The sequence below is a fragment of the Cetorhinus maximus genome, unplaced genomic scaffold (genome assembly GCF_964194155.1).
Source record: "Cetorhinus maximus unplaced genomic scaffold, sCetMax3.hap1.1 HAP1_SCAFFOLD_519, whole genome shotgun sequence".
Lineage (NCBI taxonomy): Eukaryota > Metazoa > Chordata > Chondrichthyes > Lamniformes > Cetorhinidae > Cetorhinus > Cetorhinus maximus.
In genome coordinates this window covers 180,776-205,969 of record NW_027596461.1, presented here as the reverse complement: position 1 = coordinate 205,969, position 25,194 = coordinate 180,776, and the positions used below count along the sequence as shown (strand labels likewise).

Sequence of the window (25,194 nt, the reverse complement as noted above, 5' to 3'; positions counted from 1 at the left end):
CGCGCTGTCGGAGGGTCAGTGCTGAGGAAGCGCCGCACTGTCGGAGGGTCAGTGCTGAGGGAGCGCCGCACTGTCGGAGGGTCAGTGCTGAGGGAGCGCCGCACTGTCTGAGACGCCGTCTTTCAGGATGAGACGTTAAACCTGAGGCCCCCGACTGCCATCCTGGTGGACATGGAAATCCCTCGGCCACTATTGGGAGATGAACAAGGGGTGTGCAGTTCGAGTTCTCTCCGGCCCTGGGGCCAATGTTCACTGAGCAGCCAGCCACTGCTGACAGAGCGATCAGGCGAGGTCCCCATCAGTCCTGAAAGTTCCTCCTCCTTCCATACGGTGACCAGCAACAGAGTGTGTCCATGCCCGGTCTGTCTGCTCCCTACAGTCTCTCCTGGCTGGCGCTACAGTCGGAGTCTCCCCCCGGGTTCCAGAGGCCCACGGCTTTCGGTCTGGTGATGTCCCGCTGCACCCACGGGTGGTACAATATCTGGTGGAGGGTGGGGCGTTTGGAGGGTTGCATGGAGAGGCACCATCGTATCAGCTCCTCGCACTCTGCAGGGGGAAGGGGGGAAGGAAGCACAAGATGGTCTATTAAAAATTGCATCGCGGGGAAGAAATGAATGTGAGAAAGAGAGAGAGAGACTGGAGAAGGCGGTGGTGCAGAGGGATCTGGGTGTCCTGGTACATGAATCTCAAAAAGTTGGTATGCAGATGCAGCGAGTGATGAGGAAGACAAATGGAAAGTTGTCCTTTATTGCAAGGGGGGGGATGGAGTATAAAAGTGGGGAAGTCTTGCTACAACTGGACAGGGCGTTGGTGAGGACGCTCCTGGGGCACTGTGGACAGTTCTGGTCCCCTTACTTCAGGAGGGACAGACTCGCATGGGAAGCCGTTCAGAGAAGGTTCACTCGGCCGATTCCTGGGACGAAGGGGGTTTGTCTGATGAGGAAAGGTTGAGCAGGTTGGGCCTCTACCCATTGGAGTTTAGAAGAATGAGAGGTGATCTTATTGAAACATATCAGATTCTGAGGGGAGGGGCTTTGACAGGGTGGATGCTGAGGGGATGTTTCCCTCCCCTCGTGGAGGGGAATCTAGAACGAGGGGGGAGGGGGCACAGTTTCAGAATGAGGGGACTCCCATTGAAGACGGATTTGAGGAGGAATTTCTTCTCTCAGAGGGTGGTCAGTCTGTGGAATTCTCTCCCCCCCCAGAGAGCAGTGGGGGTCGGGTCACTGAATATATTCAAGGCCGAGTGAGACAGATTTCTGATCGGCGAGGGGAGTCGAGGGTTATGAGGGGGACGGACAAGGAAGTGGAGTTGAGTAACAATCGGATCAGAGGCGATCGTATTGAATGGGGGAGCAGGTTTGAGGGGCTGAATGGCCTCCTACTGCCCCTATTTCTTGAGATCTTAGGAAAGGAGAGACAGTGAAGGATGCTTTAAAACTAAAATCCCCTCTCTCCACCCCCTCTGCCACTTACCCTTGGAGATACCGAAGGGCAGCTGGATCTCGCCAGCCAGGATCTCCACGTCTCGCTTGAAGGGGATGTCACCACAGACCATGGCGTAGAGCAAGACCCCGAGGGACCAGACAGTAGCGGAGCGGGCATGGTAGCGCCTTTCACTGATGTACTCTGGCGGGCTGTACACTCTGGTGCCTGAGCATTTACATCAGAAAGAGACGGAAATAGGAGAGAGAGAGAGAGACAAGATTAAAACCAGACAACATTCACTGTGAAACTATTTACCCCACCCAGCATTGCTTTGTGGTTTTAATGCCCTGATTCCCCCAAAATACCCACGCCTGACACTCGTCCACCTGCCCTACCACCCCAGCCCAGTGCTAGTACCGAGGGAGCGGCGCACTGTTGGACGTTCAGTGCTGAGGGAGCGCCGCACTGTCGGAGGGTCAGTGCTGAGCCGTACTGTCGGAGGGTCAGTGCTGAGGGAGGTCCGCACTGTCGGAGGGTCAGTACTGAGGGAGCGCCGCACTATCGGCGGGTCAGTGCTGAGGGAGTTCCACACTGTCGGAGGGTCAGTGCTGAGGGATGTCCGCACTGTCGGAGGGTCAGTACTGAGGGAGCGCCGCACTATCGGCGGGTCAGTGCTGAGCGAGCTCCACACTGTCGGAGGGTCAGTGCTGAGGGAGCTCCGCAATGTCGGAGGGTCAGTGCTGAGGGAGCGCTGCGCTGTTGGAGGGTCAGCGATGAGGGAGCTCCGCGCTGTCGGTGGGTCAGCGCTGAGGGAACTCCGCACTGTCGGTGGGTCAGTGCTGAGGGAGCTCCGCACTGTCGGATGGTCAGTGCTGAGGGAGCGCCACACTGTCGGAGGGTCAGTGCTGAGGGAGCGCCGCACTGTCGGAGGGTCAGTGCTGAGCAGCGCTGTCGGAGGGTCAGTGCTGAGCCGCACTGTCGGAGGGTCAGTGCTGAGGGAGCTCCGCACTGTCGGAGTGTCAGTTCTTCAAGGAGCTCCGCACTGTCGGAGGGTCAGTGCTGAGGGAGCTCCGCACTGTCGCAGGGTCAGTGCTGAGGGAGCTCCGCACTGTCGCAGGGTCAGTGCTGAGGGAGCGCCCCGCTGTCGGAGGGTCAGTACTGAGCCGCACTGTCGGAAGGTCACTGCTGAGCCGCACTGTTGGTGGGTCAGTGCTGAGGGAGCGCCACGCTGTCGGAGGGTCAGTTCTGAGCCGCACTGTGGGAGGGTCAGTACTGAGCCGCACTGTGGGAGGGAATTGGCGTCTGCGCAACAAGTCTGGGATCCCAGGTGTCAGAGAGAGAAAGGAGGAGCCGCTGTGCCCCCAGCTGCTTCCGCGATGCCCCCAGGGAGTGTCCGGGCAGGGGTACTCACCACTGATATCGGTGTAGGCGGTGTCGCGCAGCAGGGCTGCTGAGCCGAAGTCGATGAGCTTGAGCTCGTCAGTGTGCAGGTCGACCAGGAGGTTCTCGCACTTCACGTCCCGGTGCGCGACCCCACAGGCATGGCAGTGCCGCAGTGCCTCCACCGCCTGGCGGAAGAAGGAGCAGGCGCGTTCCTCGCTCAGCGGGCCCTGCTCGGCGATGAGGTCGCAGAGGTCCTTGGCGCTGGGCGGGCGCTCCAACACCAGCAGGAAGCCGGCCGGCCTGGAGAACCAGTCCAGCAGGCGAATCACGCCTCGGTGCTCCGGCAAAGACACCTTCCACATCAGGATGATCTCCATGGGCACGGGGCGGTGATTCTGCAAGCAGAGGGCACAAGGATGGCAGGATTCAGAACATGGGCAGCAGGGAACAAGTTCGCAAAGAGAAATGGCTGGAGCTGTGGGTGGGAAGAGTCTGGTTTGTGGGTAGATGGAGTTGGGGGTGGGAAGAGGCTGGTTTGGGGGAGATGGAGTTGGGGGTGGGTAGGGGGTGGGTAGGGGGTGTGAAGTGGCTGGTTTGGGGAGATGGAGTTGGGGTTGGGAAGAGGATGGTTTGGGGGGAGATGGAGTTGGGGGTGGGTAGGGGGTGGGAAGAGGCTCGTTTGGTGGGAGATGGGGTTGGGGTGGGTAGCGGGTTGGGAAGAGGCTGGTTTAGGGGAGATGGAGTTGGGGTTGGGAAGAGGCTAGTTTGGGGGGAGATGGAGTTGGGGGTGGGTAGGGGGTGGGAAGAGGCTGGTTTGGGGGGGAGACGGAGTTGGGTGTGGGTTGGGGGTTGGGAAGAGGCTGGTTTGGGGGAGATGGAGTTGGGGGTGGGTAGGGGGTGGGAAGAGGCTGGTTTTGGGGGGAGATGGAGTAGGGTGTGGGTTGGGGGTTGGGAAGAGGCTGGTTTGGGGGGAGATGGAGTTGGGGGTGGGTAGGGGGTGGGAAGAGGCTGGTTTTGGGGGGTGATGGAGTTGGGGGTGGGTAGGGGGTGGGAAGAGGCTGGTTTTGGGGGGAGATGGAGTTGGGGGTGGGTAGGGGGTGGGAAGAGGCTGGTTTTGGGGGGAGATGGAGTTGGGGGTGGGTAGGGGGGGCGAAGAGGCTGGTTTTGGGGGGAGATGGAGTTGGGGGTGGGTAGGGGGTGGGAAGAGACTGGTTTGGGGGGGGTTACACGTTGAGATTGATGTGCTATCTAAAAAAAAACTCACTTGTGGGTCGACCCCTGGTGACGAGTTCACCTTTAACAATTTTCTGTTGCGATGATTTAGTTTCCTGGGTTTTTCCCTCTAAACTGATGTCACGGAGGGAAAGCAAAGTAAACATTCCCTCAAAGGCAATGAGATCTAGGGTTGTAATAAATATATCACAGAACGAAGATTGAAAAGAAAGTCTTCATCATTTTTCACTGAATTGCAAACAAGAACCAGCTCCTTTGCACAAACACACTCACACTCTCTCTCGCATACGCCCTCCAACACACACACACTCACACTCACTCTCGCACACGCCCTCCAACACACAAACTCACACTCACTCTCGCACACGCCCTCCAACACACACACACTCACACTCACTCTCGCACACGCCCTCCAACACACACACACTCACACTCACTCTCGCACACGCCCTCCAACACAACTACTCTCATACTCACTCTCGCACACGCCCTCCAACACACACACACTCACACTCACTCTCGCACACGCCCTCCAACACACACACACTCACACTCACTCTCGCACACGCTCTTCAACATACACACATTCACACTCACTCTCGCACACGCCCTCCAACACACACACACTCACACTCACTCTCGCACACGCCCTCCAACACACACACACTGACACTAACTCTCGCAATGCCCTCCAACACACACACACTCATACTCACTCTCGCAACGCCCTCCAACATACACACACTCACACTCACTCTCGCACACGCCCTCCAACACACACTCTCTCACACTCACTCTCGCACACGCCCTCCAACACACACACACTCACACTTACTCTCGCACATGCCCTCCAACACACACACTCTCACACTCACTCTCTCACACTCCCTCCAACACACACACTCTCACACTCACTCTCGCACACGCCCTCCAACACACACACTCTCACACTCACTCTCGCACACGCCCTCCAACACACACACTCTCACACTCACTCTCGCACACGCCCTCCAACACACACACTCTCACACTCACTCTCGCACATGCCCTCAACACACACACACTCATACTCACTCTCTCACACTCAGACACACACTTGCACACACTAAGACACACTCGCACACTCTAACATTCAGAGTTACTCGCAGACACACTCTGACACACTCTCACATTGAGTTACTTGCACACTCAGACACACTCTCAAACATTCTCACACTCAGTCACACTTGCACACACTCAGACACACACTTGCACACTCAGAGGCACACTTTGCGCACACTCAGATGCACACTCGCACACACTCAGACAGAGACAGGTTCACAAGTTTTATTCAAATCATTTTAAACTCACCAGACGACCCCAATCCACCACTTTCTTCCTGGGCACATGTTTAACCGCCACCTGGCACAGAAACAGGATCCCAATTCATTCAAATGAGCTGACTTTAAACACTACATCCATATTAATATATTTTAAGTGAAATTTCATACTGAGTTAACACACACCTTGTCTCCCTCCCCCCTATAGAAACATCAGCAACACCTGCAGGTGTAAACATTGATCCCTGGCAATTATTTTGGCTCTTCACTCCCCCCGCGACCCCCGGAATGTTGTAATGTTGTGCTCGCGTTTTACAATTTATTGCACTAAAAACGGAAGCTTCCAGATGGCAGTGTGTCTCTGTGTATGCCTGTGTGTGTGTCTGAGTGTGTGTTTGTGTGTGTGCGTGTTTGGCTGTGCATGACTGTGAGGATCTTTGTGTGTGTGAGTGAGTGTGTCTATGTGCATGTTTGTGTGAGTGAGTGTCTGTGTGAATGTTTTTGTGTCTGTGTGTGTTTGTGTCTGAGTGTGTGTGTTTGTGTCTGAGTGTGTGTGTGTCTGAGTGTGTGTGTCTGGGGGCGTGTGTGTGTGTGTGTGTCTGTGTGTCTGGGAGCGTGTGTGTGTGTGTGTCTGAGTGTGTGTGTGTCTCTCTGTGTGTCTGAGTGTGTGTGCGTGTGTTTGTGTCTGAATGTGTGTGTGTGTGTCTGAGTGTGTGTGTGAGTGTATCTCTGTGTGTGTCTGGGGGCGTGTGTGTGAGTGCGTGTGTGTGTCTGAGTGTGTCTCTGTCTGTCTGGGGGTGTGTGTGTGTTCGTGTGGGTGTGTGTCTCTGTGTGTGTCTGGGGACGTGTGTGTGTGTGTATCTGAGTGTGTGTGTGTGTCTGAGTGTGACTCTCTGTGTGTCTGGTGGTGTGTGTTTGTGTGTCTGAGTGTGTGTGTGTGTGTGTCTGAGTGTGTGTGTGTGTCTATATATCGATGTGCTTATTACATTAATACCCTCCTTTCCCCCTCCACTCTCACCGGAGCTCCATCGAAGGTCCTCACAGCCGAGAAAACTGTTCCGAAGCCGCCGCTGCCCAGTTTCTTGCCCACACTGTACAGCTTCTTGAAGCTTTCTCTCTTCTTCACTGCGGGAGGTGAGACAGAGAGAGAGAGAGAGAGAGAATTACACTCCATCCAATGATCCCAGCCTCAGTTTAACAAAGTTATGACAGACAATCAAACATCACATCAGACTGAAATTGTTCTTAGTAACAAAGGCTCCCGACCCTTCCCAGCCCACGAAACTCCAGCGAGAATTAATGAGTTTGCCCATTGCCTCTCTCGCTCACTCACATGTGATTCTGTCACCCCTTCTCTCTCCGTCTCTCTCTAACAGCTTTTTTGTGTGTGTCTGTGTCTCACTTTCTGTGTCTCACTGCTGTCTCGCTCTCTCTCGTTCTGTTTCTCTAGCTCTCTCTGTCTCTTTCTTTCTCTCTCACTCTCTCTCTCTCTCGCTGTCTCTTTCTCTCTCTTCCTTTCTCTCTCTTCCCTTCTCTCTCTTCCCTTCTCTCTCTTCCTTTCTCTCTCTCTGTCTCTGTGTCTCTCTCTTTCTTTCTCTCTCTGTCTTTTTCACTCTCTCCCTCTGTCTGTCTCTCTCTCTGTCTCATTCTCTCTATCTCTCTCTGTCTTTCTGTGTCTCATTCTCTCTCTGTCTTTCTCTCTCTCTCTCTGTCTTTCTTTCTCTCTCTCCGTCTCTCTTTCTCTCTCCGTCTCTGTCTATCTCCGTCTCTGTCTATCTCCGTCTCTCTGTCTATCTCCTCTCTCTGTCTGTCTCTCTCTCTCTGTCTCATTCTCTCTATCTCTCTCTGTCTTTCTGTGTCTCATTCTCTCTCTGTCTTTCTCTCTTTCTTTCTCTGTCTCTCTCTCTGTCTTTCTTTCTCTCTCTCTGTCTTTCTTTCTCTCTCTCTTTCTCCGTCTCTCTTTCTCTCTCCGTCTCTGTCTATCTCCGTCTCTCTCTATCTCTGTCTCTCTCTATCTCTGTCTCTCTGTTTCTCTTTCTGTCTCTGTCTCTCTCTTTCTCTCTCTCTCTTTCTCTCTCTCTCTCTCTCTGTCTTTCTTTCTTTCTCCGTCTCTGTCTATCTCCGTCTCTGTCTATCTCCGTCTCTGTCTATCTCCGTCTCTCTCTGTCTATCTCCGTCTCTCTCTGTCTCTCTCTATCTCTGTCTCTCTCTGTTTCTCTCTCACTGTTTCTCTCTCATCCTTTCTCTCCCTCTCCGACCCAATCAATCATCAACTAATGGGATCACCGAACCGAACCTCCCTCTCCCTCTCCATCCGTCTCTGGCCCCCTTCGCCCCAGCCCATCTCTGTCCCTGTCTCTCTCTCTCTCTCTCTCTCTCAGTTTCTGTCTCTGAATCCCACTGGCTCTGGAGAACTCCTGCTCACTCCCCCTTCTCCCCCAAACACCAACTTCTGGGGGGTGGGAGATGGGGGGAAAGACCCTGCGCGAACACTCGGGGAACTCACGATGTAAAAAACAATTTCCTACCTGGGAGCGATCCCTCGGCCGGTGTCTGGCTGCACTCAGTCCCCAACTTGGTAGACAGCATTGGCTCTGCGGGGGGACGGTGTCGCTGCTGTTAAAGATTCCTCTGGGACAGAGAAAGATAGTCTCGTAATCGCTTCCAAAATAATTGTTTCTTTAAGGAAGAATTTTGCCCTTCCTGGGGAGAGAAGCACAGTTCACGTGTCCAGTGTCTCTGTCTCTTGACCAGAACTAAGGGAAAATAGAACAGGGGGTGAAATATATAAACTGGTTTAAGGGGGAGGGGGTTGGACAGGTAGAGATGGATAGAGGGCCAGTGATAGGTGGAGGGAACCAAAAGATGTCACGGGCCAAAGGATAAAGAGGTGTTGATGGTGGTGATATCAGCGAAGAAATGTGCTAATGGGGACATTAAGGGTAGAAAGCAAGACATGCAAGGGACAGACAGCCCAATGGATGGAAACACATTCCAAACAATAATGGCAATAGGTGGGAAAAGAAAAATATATAGAAATGTTTGGGGGAAACAGGGGGTGGGGATGGAGGAGAGAGTTCCTGATCGAAAGTGGTTGAACTCAATATTCAGTCTGGGAAGCTGTAAAGTGCCCAGTCGGTAGATAAGGTTCTGTTCCATCCATTGTTTTACCTCAGACAGAGTAAAGACCTCTTAGAACAGAGATGAGGAGAAACTTCTTTAGCCAGAGAGAGTGGGTGAATCTATGGGATTCATTGCCACAGAAGACTGTGGAGGCCAGGTCATTGAGTGTATTTAAGACCGAGATAGATAGGTTCCTGATGGGTAAGGGGGATCAAAGGTTATGGGGAGAAGGCGGGAGAATGGGGTTGAGAAACTGATCAGCCATGATTGAATGGCGGAGCAGACTCGATGGGCCGAATGGCCTAATTTCTACTCCTATGGTCTTATGGAGCGCCGAACTCTCTTTCTCTGTCTCTCTCTCTCTCTGAGTCTCTCTCTCTCTGTCTCTATCTCTCTCTGTCTCTGTGTTTCTCTCCTCTCTCTGTCTTTCTCTGTCTCTCTCTCTGTCTCTCCCTCTATCTCTCTTTCGGTGGCTCTCTCTGACTCTCTGAATCTCCCTCTAGGGGCTGACTGACTTGTTCCTCTCTAACAGGCTTGAGAGGGCCTGAATGGCCTCCTCCTGTTCCTGTATAACATGCTTGGGGGGCTTATTGCTTTCCCCTGTTCCTGTGTAAAAGGCTCGAGAGGGGCTGAACGGCCTCTCCCTGTTCCTGTGTAAAAGGCTCGAGAGGGGCTGAACGGCCTCTCCCTGTTCCTGTGTAACAGGCTCGAGAGGGGCTGACTGACCTGTTCCTGTATAACAGTCTTGAGGGGCTGAATGGCCTCCTACTGTTCCTGTGTAACAGGCTCGAGAGAGGGGCTGAATGGCCTCCTACTGTTCCTGTGTAACAGGCTCGAGAGAGGGGCTGAATGGCCTCCTACTGTTCCTGTGTAACAGGCTCGAGAGAGGGGCTGAATGGCCTCCTACTGTTCCTGTGTAACAGGCTCGAGAGAGGGGCTGAATGGCCTCCTACTGTTCCTGTGTAACAGGCTCGAGAGAGGGGCTGAATGGCCTCCTACTGTTCCTGTGTAACAGGCTCGAGGCGGGGGATGAATGGGCCTCCTCCAGCTCCTGTGTAACATTCTCGAGAGGGGGGCTGAATGGCCTCCTCCTGTTCCTATTTGCAGAGACGTGTACACACACACACACACACACACACACAATATACCACTGACTGAAACAACGTTTAATTTTATTGAGTACACACAAAACATCATAAATAAACATCATAGTTTCTCTGGCATCAGCTCGATGGGCCGAATGGCCTGCTATGCTGTAACGACTGTCGGTTCACTAACAGACACCGCGATTTAAAGACAGTCTCGTGCCGCCATTCACAAGAGGGTTTCATGTTGAACCAGGAACATGATCTCAGCGGCACCCTCTAGGGCCTGGGCACAATACACGAGGATTTACAGACCAGGGTGGACACAGCAGGTTCCAGAATTTCCCCAGAACCTCACCCAAGCTCGGGCCTCCCCTGGAGCTCTCCCCATGCACTGGCATGGCCAACGGCTCTCCGGTGCCATCCCCCAACCTCACCAACTCCCCCTCAGCTATTTGGCCACAGCGTGCGTCACAATGCGATCGAACGACTGGTGCGTTGCTTTCCCCTTAAATCCAGGCTTCTTCCCTTATCCGTGTGCATGAGGATGCGGGGGTGGGGTGTGGGGATGGGAGTGAGGAAGGATTATCTCAATGCCCCACCCAACACCCCCTCCAGAAAAGTGCCAGGTCTGTAAAGCTCGCAAGTGTCCTTAAGGGGAGAATTGAGAGAGATTGCGGCTGCTCATGGAAATCACTGTCGGAGGGTCAGTGCTGAGGGAGAACCTTTGGACTGTGGGAGGCCATTCAGCCCCTCTCAGGCCTTTTAGACAGGAACAGGAGGAGGCCATTCAGCCCCTCTCAAGCCTGTTAGACAGGAACAGGAGGGGGCCATTCAGCCCCTCTCAAGCCTGTTAGACAGGAACAGGAGGAGGCCATTCTGCCCCTCGAGCCTTGCTCGATTCAACCAGATCAGGGCTGATCAGCATCTTAACTCCATCTGCTGCCCTGGGTTCTGTAATCCTCAATCCCCTCCTTACCCAGAAAAATCTCCCAATCTCAGGGTGTAAATTTACAATTCCCCTCCCCACCGACTCAGCCTCGACAGGCTTATCGGGGAGAGGGAGTTTCCCATTTCCACCCCACTTTGTATCAAGTGCTTCCTGACATCACCCCTGAACGCCTGGCTCCAACTGTGATGTTCGGACCCCTCATTCTGGGCTCTCCCACCCCCTCCAAACCCATCATCTTAAAACCCTCGATCAGAACCCCCCTTAATCTTCGATAATCGAGGGAATACAAGCTCGGCCTGTGAGACCCCTGATCGGAATTTAACCCTCTCAGACCCAGGGCGTTCTGGTGATACTGCGCTGCAATCCTGAAGTTCTCTCTCTCTCTGTCTCTGTCTCTCTCTCTCTGTCTCTCTCTCTATCTCTGTCTCTCTCTCTATCTCTGTCTCTCTCTTTCTCTCTCTCTCTATCTCTGTCTCTCTCTTTCTCTCTCTCTCTCTTTGTGTCTCTCTCTCCCTTTCTCTCTATCCCTCTCTGTCACTCTCTGTCTCTTTCTCGCTCCCTCTCTATCTCTCTTTCTCCATCTCTCTGTCTCTCTCTCTCTGTCTATCTCTCTAACTCTATCTATCTCTGTCTCTGTCTATCTCTCTCTCTTTCTATCTCTCTCTCTCTCTCTGTCTATATCTTTCTCTCTCTATCTATTTCTCTTTCTCTCTCTGTCTATCTCTCTCTCTCTCTGTCCCTCTCCTTCTATCTCCCTCTCTCTCTCTCTCGCTCTCTCTCTGTCTCTCTCTCTGTCTCTCTCTCTGTCTATCTCTCTCTGTCTATCTCTCTCTCTATCTATTTCTCTCTCTCTCTGTCTATATCTCTCTCTCTCTGTCTCTCTCTCTCTGTCTCTCTGTCTCTCTCTCTCTCTCTCTCCATCCTTCAGGATGAGACATTAAACCTGAGGCCTGCGCCCACCCTCTCAGGTGGACATAAAAGATCCCCTGACATCGGCTGCTCGTGGGATCTTCCTCTGCTGCAAAATGGTGATCCCTTTCCCCTACTAGAGTGACCCCACCTGCAAAGGTGCTTCATTGGCTGCGAGGCACTTGGAGGTGTCTGCTGGTGGAGAAAGGCGCTATATAAACGCAGGTCATTCTTTCGCTACGGTCAGTCTTTCCTTGGCTCTCTCTCTCTCTCTCTCTCTTCGATAAGGGGGGAATTGGATAAATACTGGAAGGGGAAAAACGTGCAGGGTTATGGGGGGGAAAGAGCCGGTGGGGTCGGGGGTGGGGGGTAGAGTGTGGGGCTAATTGGACAGCACTTTCACAGAGCCAGCACATGCATGATGGGCTGAATGGCCTCCTCTTGAGCTGTGTCATTCTGTGATTGGACCAACGCCTCCGCCTTCAAAGGCTCCGACCCCCCCCCTCCCCCACCACCGTTCAAACTGCCCACCCCCCAACATGAGCTTTTGAAACCGAACCTGCCCGACTGCTGTTGAGCCTCTGTCAGGTCGTCGAGGTTTTGTTGACCAGCAGGTGGCAGCGTTTGCCCCAGTTTCATATTGGGCCATCCACAGGAGGAGGCCATTCAGCCCTTCGAAGCTCAAGGGCCTGAATGGGTCTCTTCCTGTTCCTGTGTAACAGGCTTGAGAGAGGGGCTGAATGGCCTCCTCCTGTTCCTGTGTAACAGTCTCTAGAGATGGGTGGAATGGCCTCATCCTGTCCCTGTATAACAGACTTCAGAGGGGCTGAATGGCCTCCTCCTGTTCCTATTTGCAGAGACGTGTACACACACACACACACACAATATACCACTGACTGAAACAACGTTTAATTTTATTGAGTACACACAAAACATCATAAATACGCAGGTAGTTTCTCTGGCATCAGCTCGATGGGCCGAATGGCCTGCTATGCTGTAACGACTGTTGGTTCACTAACTGACACCGCGATTTAAAGACAGTCTCGTGCCGCCATTCACAAGAGGGTTTCACGTTGAACCAGGAACATGATCTCAGCGGCACCCTCTAGGGCCTGGGCACAATACACGAGGATTTACAGACCAGGGTGGACACAGCTGGTTCCAGAATTTCCCCAGAACCTCACCCAAGCTCGGGCCTCCCCTGGCGCTCTCCCCAAGGCACTGGCATGGCCAACGGCTCTCCGGTGCCATCCCCCAACCTCACCAACTCCCCCTCAGCTATTTGGCCACAGCGTGCATCACAATGCGATCGAACGACGGTGCGTTGATTTCCCCTTAAATCCAGGCTTCTTCCCTTATCCGTGTGCACGAGGATGCGGGGGTGGGGGGTGGGGATGGGAGTGAGGAAGGAATCTCTCAATGCCCCACCCAACACCCCCTCCAGAAAAGTGCCAGATCTGTAAAGCTGGCAAGTGTCCTTAAGGGGAGAATGGAGAGAGATTGCGGCTGCTCATGGAAATCACTGTTGGAGGGTGAGTATTGAGGAAACTCCGCACTGTCGGAGGGTCAGTGCTGAGGGAGCGCCGCACTGTCGGAGGGTCAGTGCTGAGGGAGCGTCGCACTGTTGAAGGGTCAGTGCCAAGGGAGTGCTGCACTGTCGGAGGGTCAGTACTGAGGGAGTGCCGCACTGTTGGAGGGTCAGTGCTGAGGGAGCGCCGCACCGTCGTAGTGTCAGTGCTGAGGGAGTGCCGCACTGTCGGAGGGTCAGTACTGAGGGAGTGCCGCACTGTTGGAGGGTCAGTGCTGAGGGAGCACTGCACATTCGGAGGGTCAGGGCTGAGGGAGCGCCACGCTGTTGGAGGGTCAGTGCTTAGGGAGCGCCGCACGGTCAGAGGGTCAGTGCTGAGGGAGTGCCATACTTTCGGAGGGTCAGTGCTTAGATAGCACCGCACTGTCGTAAGGTCAGTGCTGAGGGAGCCACACTGTCAGAGGTTCAGTCCTGAGGGAGCGCCGAGCTGTTGGAGGGTCAGTGCTGAGGGTGCGCCGCACTGTCGGAGGGTCAGTGCTGATGTACGCCGGACTGTCGGAGAGTCATCGCTAAGGGAGCGCCACACTGTCGGAGGGTCAGTGTTGAGGGAGAGCCGGACTGTCGGAGGGTCATTGCTGAGGGAGCGCCACGCTATTGGAGCATCAGTACAGATGGAACACCGCACTGTCGAAGGGTCAGTAGTGAGGGAGCTACGAATTGTTGTAGGGTCAGCGCTGTGGGTGCGCCGCACTGTCGGAGGGTCAGTACTGAGGGAGCCGCACTGTCGGAGGGTCAGTGCTGAGGGAGCGCCGCACTGTCGGAGGGTCAGTGCTGAGGGAGAGCCGCACTGTCGGAGGGTCAGTACTGAGGGAGCCGCACTGTAGGAGGGTCAGTTTTGAGGGAGTGCGGCACTGTCGGAGGGTCAGTGCTGAGGGAGAGCCGCACTGTCGGAGGGTCAGTACTGAGGGAGCGCCGCACTGTCGGAGGGTCATTGCAGAGGGAGCCGCACTGTAGGAGGGTCAGTTTCGAGGGAGTGCGGCACTGTCGGAGGGTCAGTGCTGAGGGAGAGCCGCACTGTCGGAGGGTCAGTACTGAGGGAGCCGCACTGTAGGAGGGTCAGTTTTGAGGGAGTGCAGCACTGTCGGAGGGTCAGTGCTGAGGGAGAGCCGCAGTGTTGGAGGGTCAGTACTGAGAGAGCGCCGCACTGTTGGACGGTCAGTGCTGAGGGAGCGCTGCACTGTCGCAGGGGCAGTACTGAGGGAGCGCCACGTTGTTGGAGGGTCGGTGCTGCATTGTTGGAGGGTCAGTTCTGTGGGAAAAACGCACGGTCGGAGGGTCAGTGCTGAGGGAGCGCTGCACATTCGGAGGGTCAGGGCTGAGGGAGTGCCGCACTGTTGGAGGGTCAGTGCTGAGGGAGTGCCGCACTGTTGGAGGGTCAGTGCTGAGGGAGTGCCGCGCTGTTGGAGGGTCAGTACTGAGGGAGTGCCGCACTATTGGAGGGTCAGTACTGAGGGAGTGCCGCACTGTTGGAGGGTCAGTGCTGAGGGAGTGCCGCACTGATGGAGGGTCAGTGCTGAGGGAGTGCCGCACTGTTGGAGGGTCAGTGCTGAGGGAGTGCCGCACTGTTGGAGGGTCAGTGCTTAGGGAGTGCCGCGCTATTGGAGGGTCAGTACTGAGGGAGTGCCGCACTATTGGAGGGTCAGTACTGAGGGAGTGCCGCACTGTTGGAGGGTCAGTGCTGAGGGAGAGCCGCACTGTTGGAGGGTCAGTGCTGAGGGAGAGCCGCACTGTCGGAGGGTCAGTGCTGAGGGAGCGCCGCACTGTCGGAGGGTCAGTGCTGAGGGACTGCCGCACTGTCGGAGCTTTTGAAACCGTACCTGCTGTTGAGCCTCTGTCAGGTCGTCGAGGTTTTTGTTGACCAGCAGGTGGCAGCGTTTGCCCCAGTTTCATATTGGGCCATCCACAGGTGGAGGCCATTCAGCCCTTCGAGGCTCAAGGGCCAAAGGCCGCCTCCTGTTCCTGTTTAAAAGTCTCGAGAGGGGGGCTGAATGGCCTCCTCCTGTTCCTGTGTAACAGGCTCGAGAGGGGGGCTGAATGGACTCCTCCTGTTCCTGTGTAACAGTCTCTAGAGATGGGCTGAATGGCCTACTCCTGTTCCTGTGTAACAGGCTCGAGAGGTGGGCTGAATGGACTCCTCCTGTTCCTGTGTAACAGGCTCGAGAAGGGGCTGAATGGTCTCCTCCTGTTCCTGTTCACAGAGATGTGTACACACACACACACACACACAATATACCACTGACTGAAACAATGTTTAATTTTATTGTGTACACACAAAACATCATAAATACGCAGGTAGTTTCTCTGGCACCAGCTCGATGGGCCGAATGGCCTCCTATGCTGTAACGACTTTCGGTTCGCTAACTGGCACCGCGATTTAAAGACAGTCTCGTGCCGCGATTCACAAGAGGGTTTCATGCTTAGCTTATAAATATATATACATTTGAATAGACACATTTGTGATTCGATGACTGAACAACAGCTGATCGGCCAGGGGGGCCGGTCAGTTCCTTAAACACCTCGCTCCTGCCACCCGTGCATACACGAACCATCATAATGGGGTTAGATCCCCATCTCTTTACACCCTCCCTCTCGCCGCACTGTCGGAGGGTCAGTGCTGAGGGAGCGCCGCACTGCCGGAGGGTCAGTGCTGAGGGAGAGTCGCGCTGTCGGAGGGTCAGTGCTGAGGAAGCGCCGCACTGTCGGAGGGTCAGTGCTGAGGGAGCGCCGCACTGTCTGAGGCGCCGTCTTTCAGGATGAGACGTTAAACCTGAGGCTCCCGACTGCCATCCTGGTGGACATGGAAATCCCTCGGCCACTATTGGGAGATGGACAAGGGGTGTGCAGTTCGAGTTCTCTCCGGCCCTGGGGCCAATGTTCACTGAGCAGCCAGCCACTGCTGACGGAGCGATCAGGCGAGGTCCCCATCAGTCCTGAAAGTTCCTCCTCCTTCCATACGGTGACCAGCAACAGAGTGTGTCCATGCCCGGTCTGTCTGCTCCCTACAGTCTCTCCTGGCTGGCGCTACAGTCGGAGTCTCCCCCCGGGCTCCAGAGGCCCACGGCTTTCGGTCTGGTGATGTCCCGCTGCACCCACGGGTGGTACAATATCTGGTGGAGGGTGCGGCGTTTGGAGGGTTGCATGGAGAGGCACCATCGTATCAGCTCCTCGCACTCTGCAGGGGGAAGGGGGGAAGGAAGCACAAGATGGTCCATTAAAAATTGCATCGCGGGGAAGAAATGAATGAGAGAAAGAGAGAGAGAGACTGGAGAAGGCTGCGGTGCAGAGGGATCTGGGTGTCCTGGGACATGAATCTCAAAAAGTTGGTATGCAGATGCAGCGAGTGATGAGGAAGACAAATGGAAAGTTGTCCTTTATTGCGAGGGGGGGGATGAAGTACAAAAGTGGGGAAGTCTTGCTACAACTGGACAGGGCGTTGGTGAGACCACTTACCCTTGGAGATGCTCGAGGGCAGCTGGATCTCACCAGCCAGGATCTCCACGTCTCGCTCGAAGGGGATGTCACCACAGACCATGTCGTAGAGCAAGACCCCGAGGGACCAGACAGTAGCGGACCGGGCATGGTAGCGCCCTTCACTGATGTACTCTGGCGGGCTGTACACTCTGGTGCCTGAGCATTTACATCAGAAAGAGAGGGAAATAGGAGAGAGAGAGAGAGACAAGATTAAAACCAGACAACATTCACTGTGAGACTATTTACCCCACCCAGCATTGCTTTGTGCTTTTAATGCCCCGATGCCCCCAAAATACCCACGCCTGACACTCGCCCCCCCCTGCCCTATCCCCCCATCCCAGTACTAAAATCGAGGGAGCGCCGCGCTGTCGGAGGGTCAGTACCGAGGGAGCGCTGCGCTGTCGGAGGGTCAGTGCTAAGGGAGCGCCGCACTGTCGGAGGGTCAGTGCTGAGCCGCACTGTCGGAGGGTCAGTGCTGAGCCAAACTGTGGGAGGGTCAGTGCTGATCCAAACTGTGGGAGGGTCAGTGCTGAGCTGCACTGTCGGAGGGTCAGTGCTGAGGGAGCGCCGCACTGTCGGAGGGTCTGTGCTGAGGGAGCGCCGCACTGTCGGAGGGTCAGTGCTGAGGGAGCGCCGCACTGTCGGAGGGTCAGTGCTGAGCCGCACTGTCGGAGGGTCAGTGCTGAGCCAAACTGTGGGAGGGTCAGTGCTGAGCCAAACTGTGCGAGGGTCAGTGCTAAGCTGCACTGTCGGAGGGTCAGTTCTGAGCCGCACTGTGGGAGGGTCAGTGCTGAGCCAAACTGTGGGAGGGAATTGGCGTCCGCGCAACAAGTCTGGGATCCCAGGTGTCAGAGAGAGAAAGGAGGAGCCGCTGTGCCCCCAGCTGCTTCCGGGATGCCCCCAGAGAGTGTCCGGGCCGGGATACTCACCATCGAAATCGGTGTAGGCGGTGTCGCGCAGCAGGGCTGCCGAACCGAAGTCGATGAGCTTGAGCTCGTCGGTGTGCAGGTCGACCAGGAGGTTCTCGTCCTTGACGTCCTGGTGCGTGACCCCACAGGCATGGCAGTGCCGCAGTGCCTCTACCACCTGGCGGAAGAAGGAGCGGGCGCGATCCTCGCCCGGTGGGCCCTGCTCAGTGATGAGGTCGAAGAGGTCGTTGGCACTGGGCGGGCGCTCCATCACCAGCAGGAAACCGTCCGGAGTGGAGAACCAGTCCAGCAGGCGAATCACGCCTCGGTGCTCCGGCAAAGACACCTTCCACATCAGGATGATCTCCATGGGCACGGGGCGGTCATTCTGCAAGCAGAGGGCACAAGGATAGCAGGATTCAGAACATGGGCAGCAGGGAACAAGTTCGCAAAGAGAAATGGCTGGAGTTGGGGGTGGGTAGGGTTTGGGAAGAGGCTGGTTTGGGGGTGATGGAGTTGGGGGTGGGAAGAGGCTGGATTGGGGGGAGATGGACTTGGGGGTGTGAAGAGGCTGGTTTGCGGGGAGATGGAGCTGGGGGTGTGAAGAGGCTGGTTTGGGGAGAGATGGAGTTGGGGGTGGGTAGAGGGTGTGAAGAGGCTGGTTTGGAGAGAGATGGAGTTGGGGGTGGGTAGGGTTTGGGAAGAGGCTGGTTTGGGGTGGAGATGGAGTTGGGGGTGGGAAGAGGCTGGTTTAGGGGGAGATGGAGTTGGGCGTGGGTAGGGGGTTGGAAGAGGCTGGTTTGGGGGTGATGGAGTTGGGGGTGGGAAGAGGCTGGATTGTGGGGAGATGGACTTGGGGGTGTGAAGAGGCTGGTTTGGGGAGAGATGGAGTTTGGGGTGGGTAGGGGGTGTGAAGAGGCTGGTTTGGAGAGAGATGGAGTTGGGGGTGGGTAGGGTTTGGGAAGAGGCTGGTTTGGGGTGGAGATGGAGTTGGGGGTGGGAAGAGGCTGGTTTAGGGGGAGATGGAGTTGGGCGTGGGTAGGTGGTTGGAAGAGGCTGGTTTGGGGGAGATGGATTTGGGGGTGGGTAGGGTTTGGGAAGAGGCTGGTTTGGGGGGAGATGGAGTTGGGGGTGGGTAGTGGGTTGGAAGAGGCTGGTTTGGGGGAGATGGAGTAGAGGGTGGGAAGAGGCAGGTTTGGGGGGAGATGGAGTTGGGGGTGGGTAGGGTTTGGGAAGAGGCTGGTTCGGGGGAAGATGGAGTTGGGGGTGGGTAGGGTTTGGGAAGAGGCTGGTTTGGGAGAAGATGGAGTTGGGGGTGGGTAGGGTTTGGGAAGAGGCTGGTTTGGGGGGGAGATGGAGTTGGGGCTGGGAAGAGGCTAGTTTGGGGGAGATGGAGTTGGGGGTGGGTAGAGGGTGGGAAGAGGCTGGTTTAGGGGAGATGGAGTTGGGGGTGGGTAGGGGTTGGGAAGAGGCTGGTTTGGGGCGGGGATGGAGTTGTGGGTTGGAAGGGGTTGGGAAGAGGCTGGTTTGGGGGGAGATGGAGTTGGGGGTGGGTAGGGGGTTGGAAGAGGCTGGTTTGAGGAGAGTTGGAGTTGGGGGTAGGTAGGGGTTGGGAAGAGACTGGTTTGAGGAGAGTTGGAGTTGGGGGTGGGTAGGGGTTGGGAAGAGGCTGGTTTGGGGGAGATGGATTTGGGGGTGGGTAGGGTTTGGGAAGAGGCTGGTTTGGGGGGAGATGGAGTTGGGGGTGGGTAGGGGGTTGGAAGAGGCTGGTTTGGGGGAGATGGAGTAGAGGGTGGGAAGAGGCTGGTTTGCGGGGAGATGGAGTTGAGGGTGGGTAGGGTTTGGGAAGAGGCTGGTTTGGGGGGAGATGGAGTTGGGGGTGGGAAGAGGCTAGTTTGGGGGAGATGGATTTGGGGGTGGGTAGAGGGTGGGAAGAGGCTGGTTTAGGGGGAGATGGAGTTGGGGGTGGTTAGGGTTTGGGAAGAGGCTGGTTTGGGGCGGGGATGGAGTTGGGGGTGGGTAGGGGTTGGGAAGAGGCTGGTTTGGGGGGAGATGGAGTTGGGGGTGGGTAGGGTGTGGGAAGAGGCTGGTTTGGGGGGGATGAAGTTGGGGGTGGGTAGGGGGTGGGAAGAGGCTGGTTTGGGGGGGGGATGGAGTTGGGGGTGGGTAGGGGTTGGGAAGAGGCTGGTTTGGGGTGAGATGGAGTTGGGGGTGGGAAGAGGCTGGTTTGGGGGGGGATGGATTTTTGGGTGGGTAGGGGGTGGGAAGAGGCTGGTTTGGGGGGGGATGGAGTTGGGGGGTGGGTAGGGGGTGGGAAGAGGCTGGTTTGAGGAGAGTTGGAGTTGGGGGTGGGTAGGGGTTGGGAAGAGGCTGGTTTGAGGAGAGTTGGAGTTGGGGGTGGGTAGGGGTTGGGAAGAGGCTGGTTTGGGGGGAGTTGGAGTTGGGGGTGAGTAGAGTTTGGGAAGAGGCTGGTTTAGGGGGAGTTGGAGTAGGGGGTGGGTCGGGGTTGGGAAGAGGCTGGTTTGGGGGGAGATGAAGTTGGAGGTGGGTAGGGAGGGTGAAGAGGTTGGTTTGGGGGAGATACAAGTTGAGATTGATGTTCTATCTTTAAAAAACTCCCTTGTGGGGCGACCCCTGGTGACTACTTCACCTTTAACAATTTTCTGTTGCGATGACTCAGTTTCCTGGGTTTTTCCCTCTAAACTGATGTCACGGAGGGAAAGCAAAGTAAACATTCCCTCAAAGGCAATGAGATCTAGGGTTGTAATAAATATATCACAGAACGAAGATTGAAAAGAAAGTCTTCGTCATTTTTCACTGAATTGCAAACAAGAACCAGCTCCTCTGCACAAACACACTCACACTCACTCTCGCACACGCCCTCCAACACACACACACTCACACTCACTCTCGCACACGCCCTCCAACACACACACACACTCACACTCACTCTCGCACACGCCCTCCAACACACACACACTCACACTCACTCTCGCACACGCCCTCCAACACACACACACTCACACTCGCTCTCGCACATGCCCTCCAACACACACACACTCACTCTCGCACACGCCCTCCAACACACACACACTCACACTCACTCTCGCACACACCCTCCAACACACACACAGTCACACTCACTTTCGCACACGCCCTCCAACACACACACACTCACACTCACTCTCGCACACGCCCTCCAACACACACACACTCACACTCACTCTCTCACGCTCAGACACACACTTGCACACACTCACACTCGCACACACTTTCACATTGAGTTACTCGCACACTCAGACACACTCGCACACACTCTCAAACATTCTCACACTCAGTCACACTTGCACACAGTCAGACACACACTTGCACACTCAGATGCACACTTTACACACACACTTTGCACTCAGACTCACACACACACACTTTGAACTGAGACGCACAGACTCACACACACACACTTGCACGCTCAGACGCACACTTTGCACACACTCAGATGCACACTCGCACACACTCAGACAGAGACAGGTTCACAAGTCTTATTCAAATCATTTTAAACTCACCAGACGACCCCAATCCACCACTTTCTTCCTGGGCACGTGTTTAACCGCCACCTGGCACAGAAACAGGATCCCAATTCATTCAAACCAGCTGACTTTAAACACTACATCCATATTGATATATTTTAAGTGAAGTTTCATACTGAGTTAACACACACCTTGTCTCCCTCCCCCCTATAGAAACATCAGCAACACCTGCAGGTGTAAACATTGATCCCTGGCAATTATTTTGGCTCTTCACTCCCCCCGCGACCCCCGGAATGTTGTGCTCGCGTTTTACAATTTATTGCACTAAAAACGGAAGCTTCTAGATGGCAGTGTGTCTCTGTGTATGCCTGTGTGTGTCTCTGTGTATGCCTGTGGGTGTGTCTGAGTGTGTGTTTGTGTGTGTGCGTGTTTGGCTGTGCATGACTGTGAGGATCTCTGTGTGTGTGTGAGTGAGTGTGTCTATGTGCATGTTTGTGTGAGTGAGTGTCTGTGTGAATGTTTTTGCGTCTGTGTCTGAGTGTGTGTGTGTGTGTCTGAGTGTGTGTGTTTGTGTTTGTGTGTGTCTGAGTGTGTGTTTGTGTTTGTTTCTGAGTGTGTGTGCGTCTGTGTGTGTGTGTTTGTGTCTGTGTGTTTGTGTCTGAGTGTGTGTGTGTGTGTTTGTGTCTGAGTGTGTGTGTGTCTGAGTGTGTGTGTCTGGGGGCGTGTGTGTGTGTGTGTGTGTCTGTGTGTCTGGGAGCGTGTGTGTGTGTGTGTGTGTCTGAGTGTCTGGGAGCGAGTGTGTGTGTGTGCGTGTTTGGCTGTGCATGACTGTGAGGATCTCTGTGTGTGTGAGTGAGTGTGTCTATGTGCATGTTTGTGTGAGTGAGTGTCTGTGTGAATGTTTTTGCGTCTGTGTCTGTGTGTTTGTGTGTGTGTGTGTCTGAGTGTGTCTGTGTGTCTGAGTGTGTGTGTGTGTGTCTGAGTGTGTTTGTGTCTCTGAGTGTGTGTGTGTGTGTCTGAGTGTGTGTGTGTGTCTGAGTGTGTGTGTGTGTCTGAGTGTGTCTCTGTGTGTGTCTGAGTGTGTGTGTGTGTCTGAGTGTGTGTGTCTATATATCGATGTGCTTATTACATTAATACCCTCCTTTCCCCCCTCCTCTCTCACCGGAGCTCCATCGAAGATCCTCACAGCCGAGAAAACTGTTCCGAAGCCGCCGCTGCCCAGTTTCTTGCCCACACTGTACAGTTTCTTGAAGCTTTCTCTCTTCTTCACTGCAGGAGGTGAGGCAGAGAGAGAGAGAGAGTTAGAATTACACTCCATCCAATGATCCCAGCCTCAGTTTAACAAAGTTATGACAGACAATCAAACATCACATCAGACTGAAATTGTTCTTAGTAACAAAGGCTCCCGACCCTTCCCAGCCCACGAAACTCCAGCGAGAATTAATGAGTTTGCCCATTGCCTCTCTCGCTCACTCACATGTGATTCTGTCACCCCTTCTCTCTCCGTCTCTCTCTAAAAGCTTTTTTGTGTGTCTGTGTCTCACTTTCTGTGTCTCACTGCTGTCTCGCTCTCTCTCGTTCTGTTTCTCTAGCTCTCTCTGTCTCTTTCTTTCTGTCTCTTTCTTTCTATCTCTCCCTCTCGCTGTCTCTTTCTCGCTGACTCTTTCTCTCTCTTCCTTTCTCTCTCTTCCCTCCTCTCTCTTCCTTTCTCTCTCTTCCTTTCTCTCTCTTCCCTCCTCTCTCTTCCTTTCTCTCTCTCTGTCTCTGTGTCTCTCTCTTTCTTTCATTCTCTGTCTTTTTCACTCTCACTCTCCCTCTGTCTGTCTCTCTCTCTGTCTCATTCTCTCTATCTCTGTCTTTCTGTGTCTCATTCTCTCTCTGTCTTTCTCTCTTTCTTTCTCTGTCTCTCTCTCTGTCTTTCTTTCTCTCTCTCTGTCTTTCTTTCTCTCCGTCCCTCTTTCTCTCTCCGTCTCTGTCTATCTCTGTCTCTCTGTTTCTCTTTCTGTCTCTGTCTCTCTCTTTCTCTCTCTCTCTGTCTTTCTTTCTCTCTCTCTGTCTTTCTTTCTCTCTACGTCTCTCTCTCTATCTCCGTCTCTGACTATCTCCGTCTCTCTGTTTCTCTTTCTGTCTCTGTCTCTCTCTTTCTCTCTCTCTCTTTCTCTCTCTCTCTCTGTCTTTCTATCTCTCTCCGTCTCTCTTTCTCTCTCCGTCTCTGTCTATCTCCGTCTCTGTCTATCTCCGTCTCTGTCTATCTCCGTCTCTCTGTCTATCTCCGTCTCTCTGTCTATCTCCGTCTCTCTCTGTCTCTCTCTATCTCTGTCTCTCTCTGTTTCTCTCTCCCTGTTTCTCTCTCCCTGTTTCTCTCTCATCCTTTCTCTCCCTCTCCAACCCAATCAATCATCAATTAATGGGATCACCGAACCGAACCTCCCTCTCCCTCTCCATCCGTCTCTGGCCCCCTCCGCCCCAGACCATCTCTGTCCCTGTCTCTCTCTCTCTCTCTCTCAGTTCCTGTCTCTGCATCCCACTGGCTCTGGAGAACTCCTGCTCACTCCCCCTTCTCTCCCCCGAACACCAACTTCTGGGGGGTGGGAGATGGGGGGAAAGACCCTGCGCGAACACTCGGGGAACTCACGATGTAAAAAACAACTTCCTACCTGGGAGCGATCCCTCGGCCGGTGTCTGGCTGCACTCAGTCCCCAACTTGGTAGACAGCATTGGCTCTGCGGGGGGACGGTGTCGCTGCTGTTAAAGATTCCTCTGGGACAGAGAAAGATAGTCTCGTAATCGCTTCCAAAATAATTGTTTCTTTAAGGAAGAATTTTGCCCTTCCTGGGGAGAGAAGCACAGTTCACGTGTCCAGTGTCTCTGTCTCTTGACCAGAACTAAGGGAAAATAGAACAGGGAGTGAAATATATAAACTGGTTTAAGGGGGAGGGGGTTGGACAGGTAGAGATGGATAGAGGGCCAGTGATAGGTGGAGGGAACCAAAAAATGTCACGGGCCAAAGGATAAAGAGGTGTTGATGGTGGTGATATCAGGGAAGAAATGTGCTAATGGGGACATTAAGGGTAGAAAGCAAGACATGCAAGGTACAGATAGCCCAATGGATGGAAACACATTCCAAACAATAATGGCAATAGGTGGGAAAAGAAAAATATATAGAAATGTTTGGGGAAAACAGGGGGTGGGGATGGAGGAGAGAGTTCCTGATCGAAAGTGGTTGAACTCAATATTCAGTCTGGGAAGCTGTAAAGTGCCCAGTCGGTAGATAAGGTTCTGTTCCATCCATTGTTTTACCTCAGACAGAGTAAAGACCTCTTAGAACAGAGATGAGGAGAAACTTCTTTAGCCAGAGAGAGTGGGTGAATCTATGGGATTCATTGCCACAGAAGGCTGTGGAGGCCAGGTCATTGAGTGTATTTAAGACCGAGATAGATAGGTTCCTGATTGGTAAGGGGGATCAAAGGTTATGGGGAGAAGGCGGGAGAATGGGGTTGAGAAACTGATCAGCCATGATTGAATGGCGGAGCAGACTCGATGGGCCGAATGGCCTAATTTCTGCTCCTATGTCTTATGGAGCGCCGCACTCTCTTTCTGTCTTTCTCTGTCTCTCTCTCTCTCTGAGTCTCTCTCTCTCTGTCTCTATCTCTCTCAGTCTCTGTGTTCCTCTCCTCTCTCTGTCTTTCTCTGTCTCTCTCTCTGTCTCTCCCTCTATCTCTCTTTCGGTGGCTCTCTCTGACTCTCTGAATCTCTCTCTAGGGGCTGACTGACTTGTTCCTGTGTAACAGGCTTGAGAGGGCCTGAATGGCCTCCTCCTGTTCCTGTCTAACATGCTTGGGGGGCTTATTGCTTTCCCCTGTTCCTGTGTAACAGGCTCGAGAGGGGCTGAATGGCCTCCCCCTGTTCCTGTGTAACAGGCTCGAGAGAGGGGCTGAATGGCCTCCTACTGTTACTGTGTAACAGGCTCAAGAGAAGGGCTGAATGGCCTCCTCCTGTTCCTGTGTAACAGGCTCGAGAGAGGGGCTGAATGGCCTCCTCCTGTTCCTGTGTAACAGTCTCGAGAGAGGGGCTGAATGGCCTCCTCCTGTTCCTATTTGCAGAGACGTGTACACACACACACACACACACACAATATACCACTGACTGAAACAACGTTTAATTTTATTGAGTCCACACAAAACATCATAAATACGCAGGTAGTTTCTCTGGCATCAGCTCGATGGGCCGAATGGCCTTCTATGCTGTAAGGACTGTCGGTTCACTAA

At 54.3% G+C, this 25,194-nt stretch overlaps 1 protein-coding gene and 1 pseudogene across 1 annotated transcript; both read right to left on the bottom strand.

Annotated features, from left to right (window-relative positions):
* Positions 1 to 265: 265 nt before the first annotated feature.
* LOC144673944 (serine/threonine-protein kinase pim-3-like) lies at positions 266 to 7,952 on the bottom strand. Its single transcript, XM_078535536.1, has 6 exons — positions 7,892 to 7,952; positions 6,382 to 6,497; positions 5,395 to 5,445; positions 2,840 to 3,206; positions 1,477 to 1,653; positions 266 to 546 (listed from the first exon to the last, which is right to left on the bottom strand). The coding sequence occupies exons 1-6, from the start codon at positions 7,950 to 7,952 to the stop codon at positions 374 to 376; spliced, it is 945 nt and encodes a 314-aa protein (XP_078391662.1). The 3' UTR covers positions 266 to 373.
* A 7,976-nt stretch (positions 7,953 to 15,928) lies between these two features.
* On the bottom strand, positions 15,929 to 22,244 carry LOC144673938 (serine/threonine-protein kinase pim-3-like; annotated as a pseudogene).
* Positions 22,245 to 25,194: the final 2,950 nt, after the last annotated feature.

Coding starts and splice junctions, on each gene's coding strand:
- LOC144673944 (XM_078535536.1), bottom strand. CDS start 7,952: ATGCTGTCTACCAAGTTGGGGACTGAGTGCAGCCAGACACCGGCCGAG. Junction 6,498..7,891: donor GGCCGAGGGATCGCTCCCAG/GTAGGAAATTGT, acceptor TCTCTGTCTCAC/CTCCCGCAGTGAAGAAGAGA. Junction 5,446..6,381: donor GGACCTTCGATGGAGCTCCG/GTGAGAGTGGAG, acceptor TTTCTGTGCCAG/GTGGCGGTTAAACATGTGCC.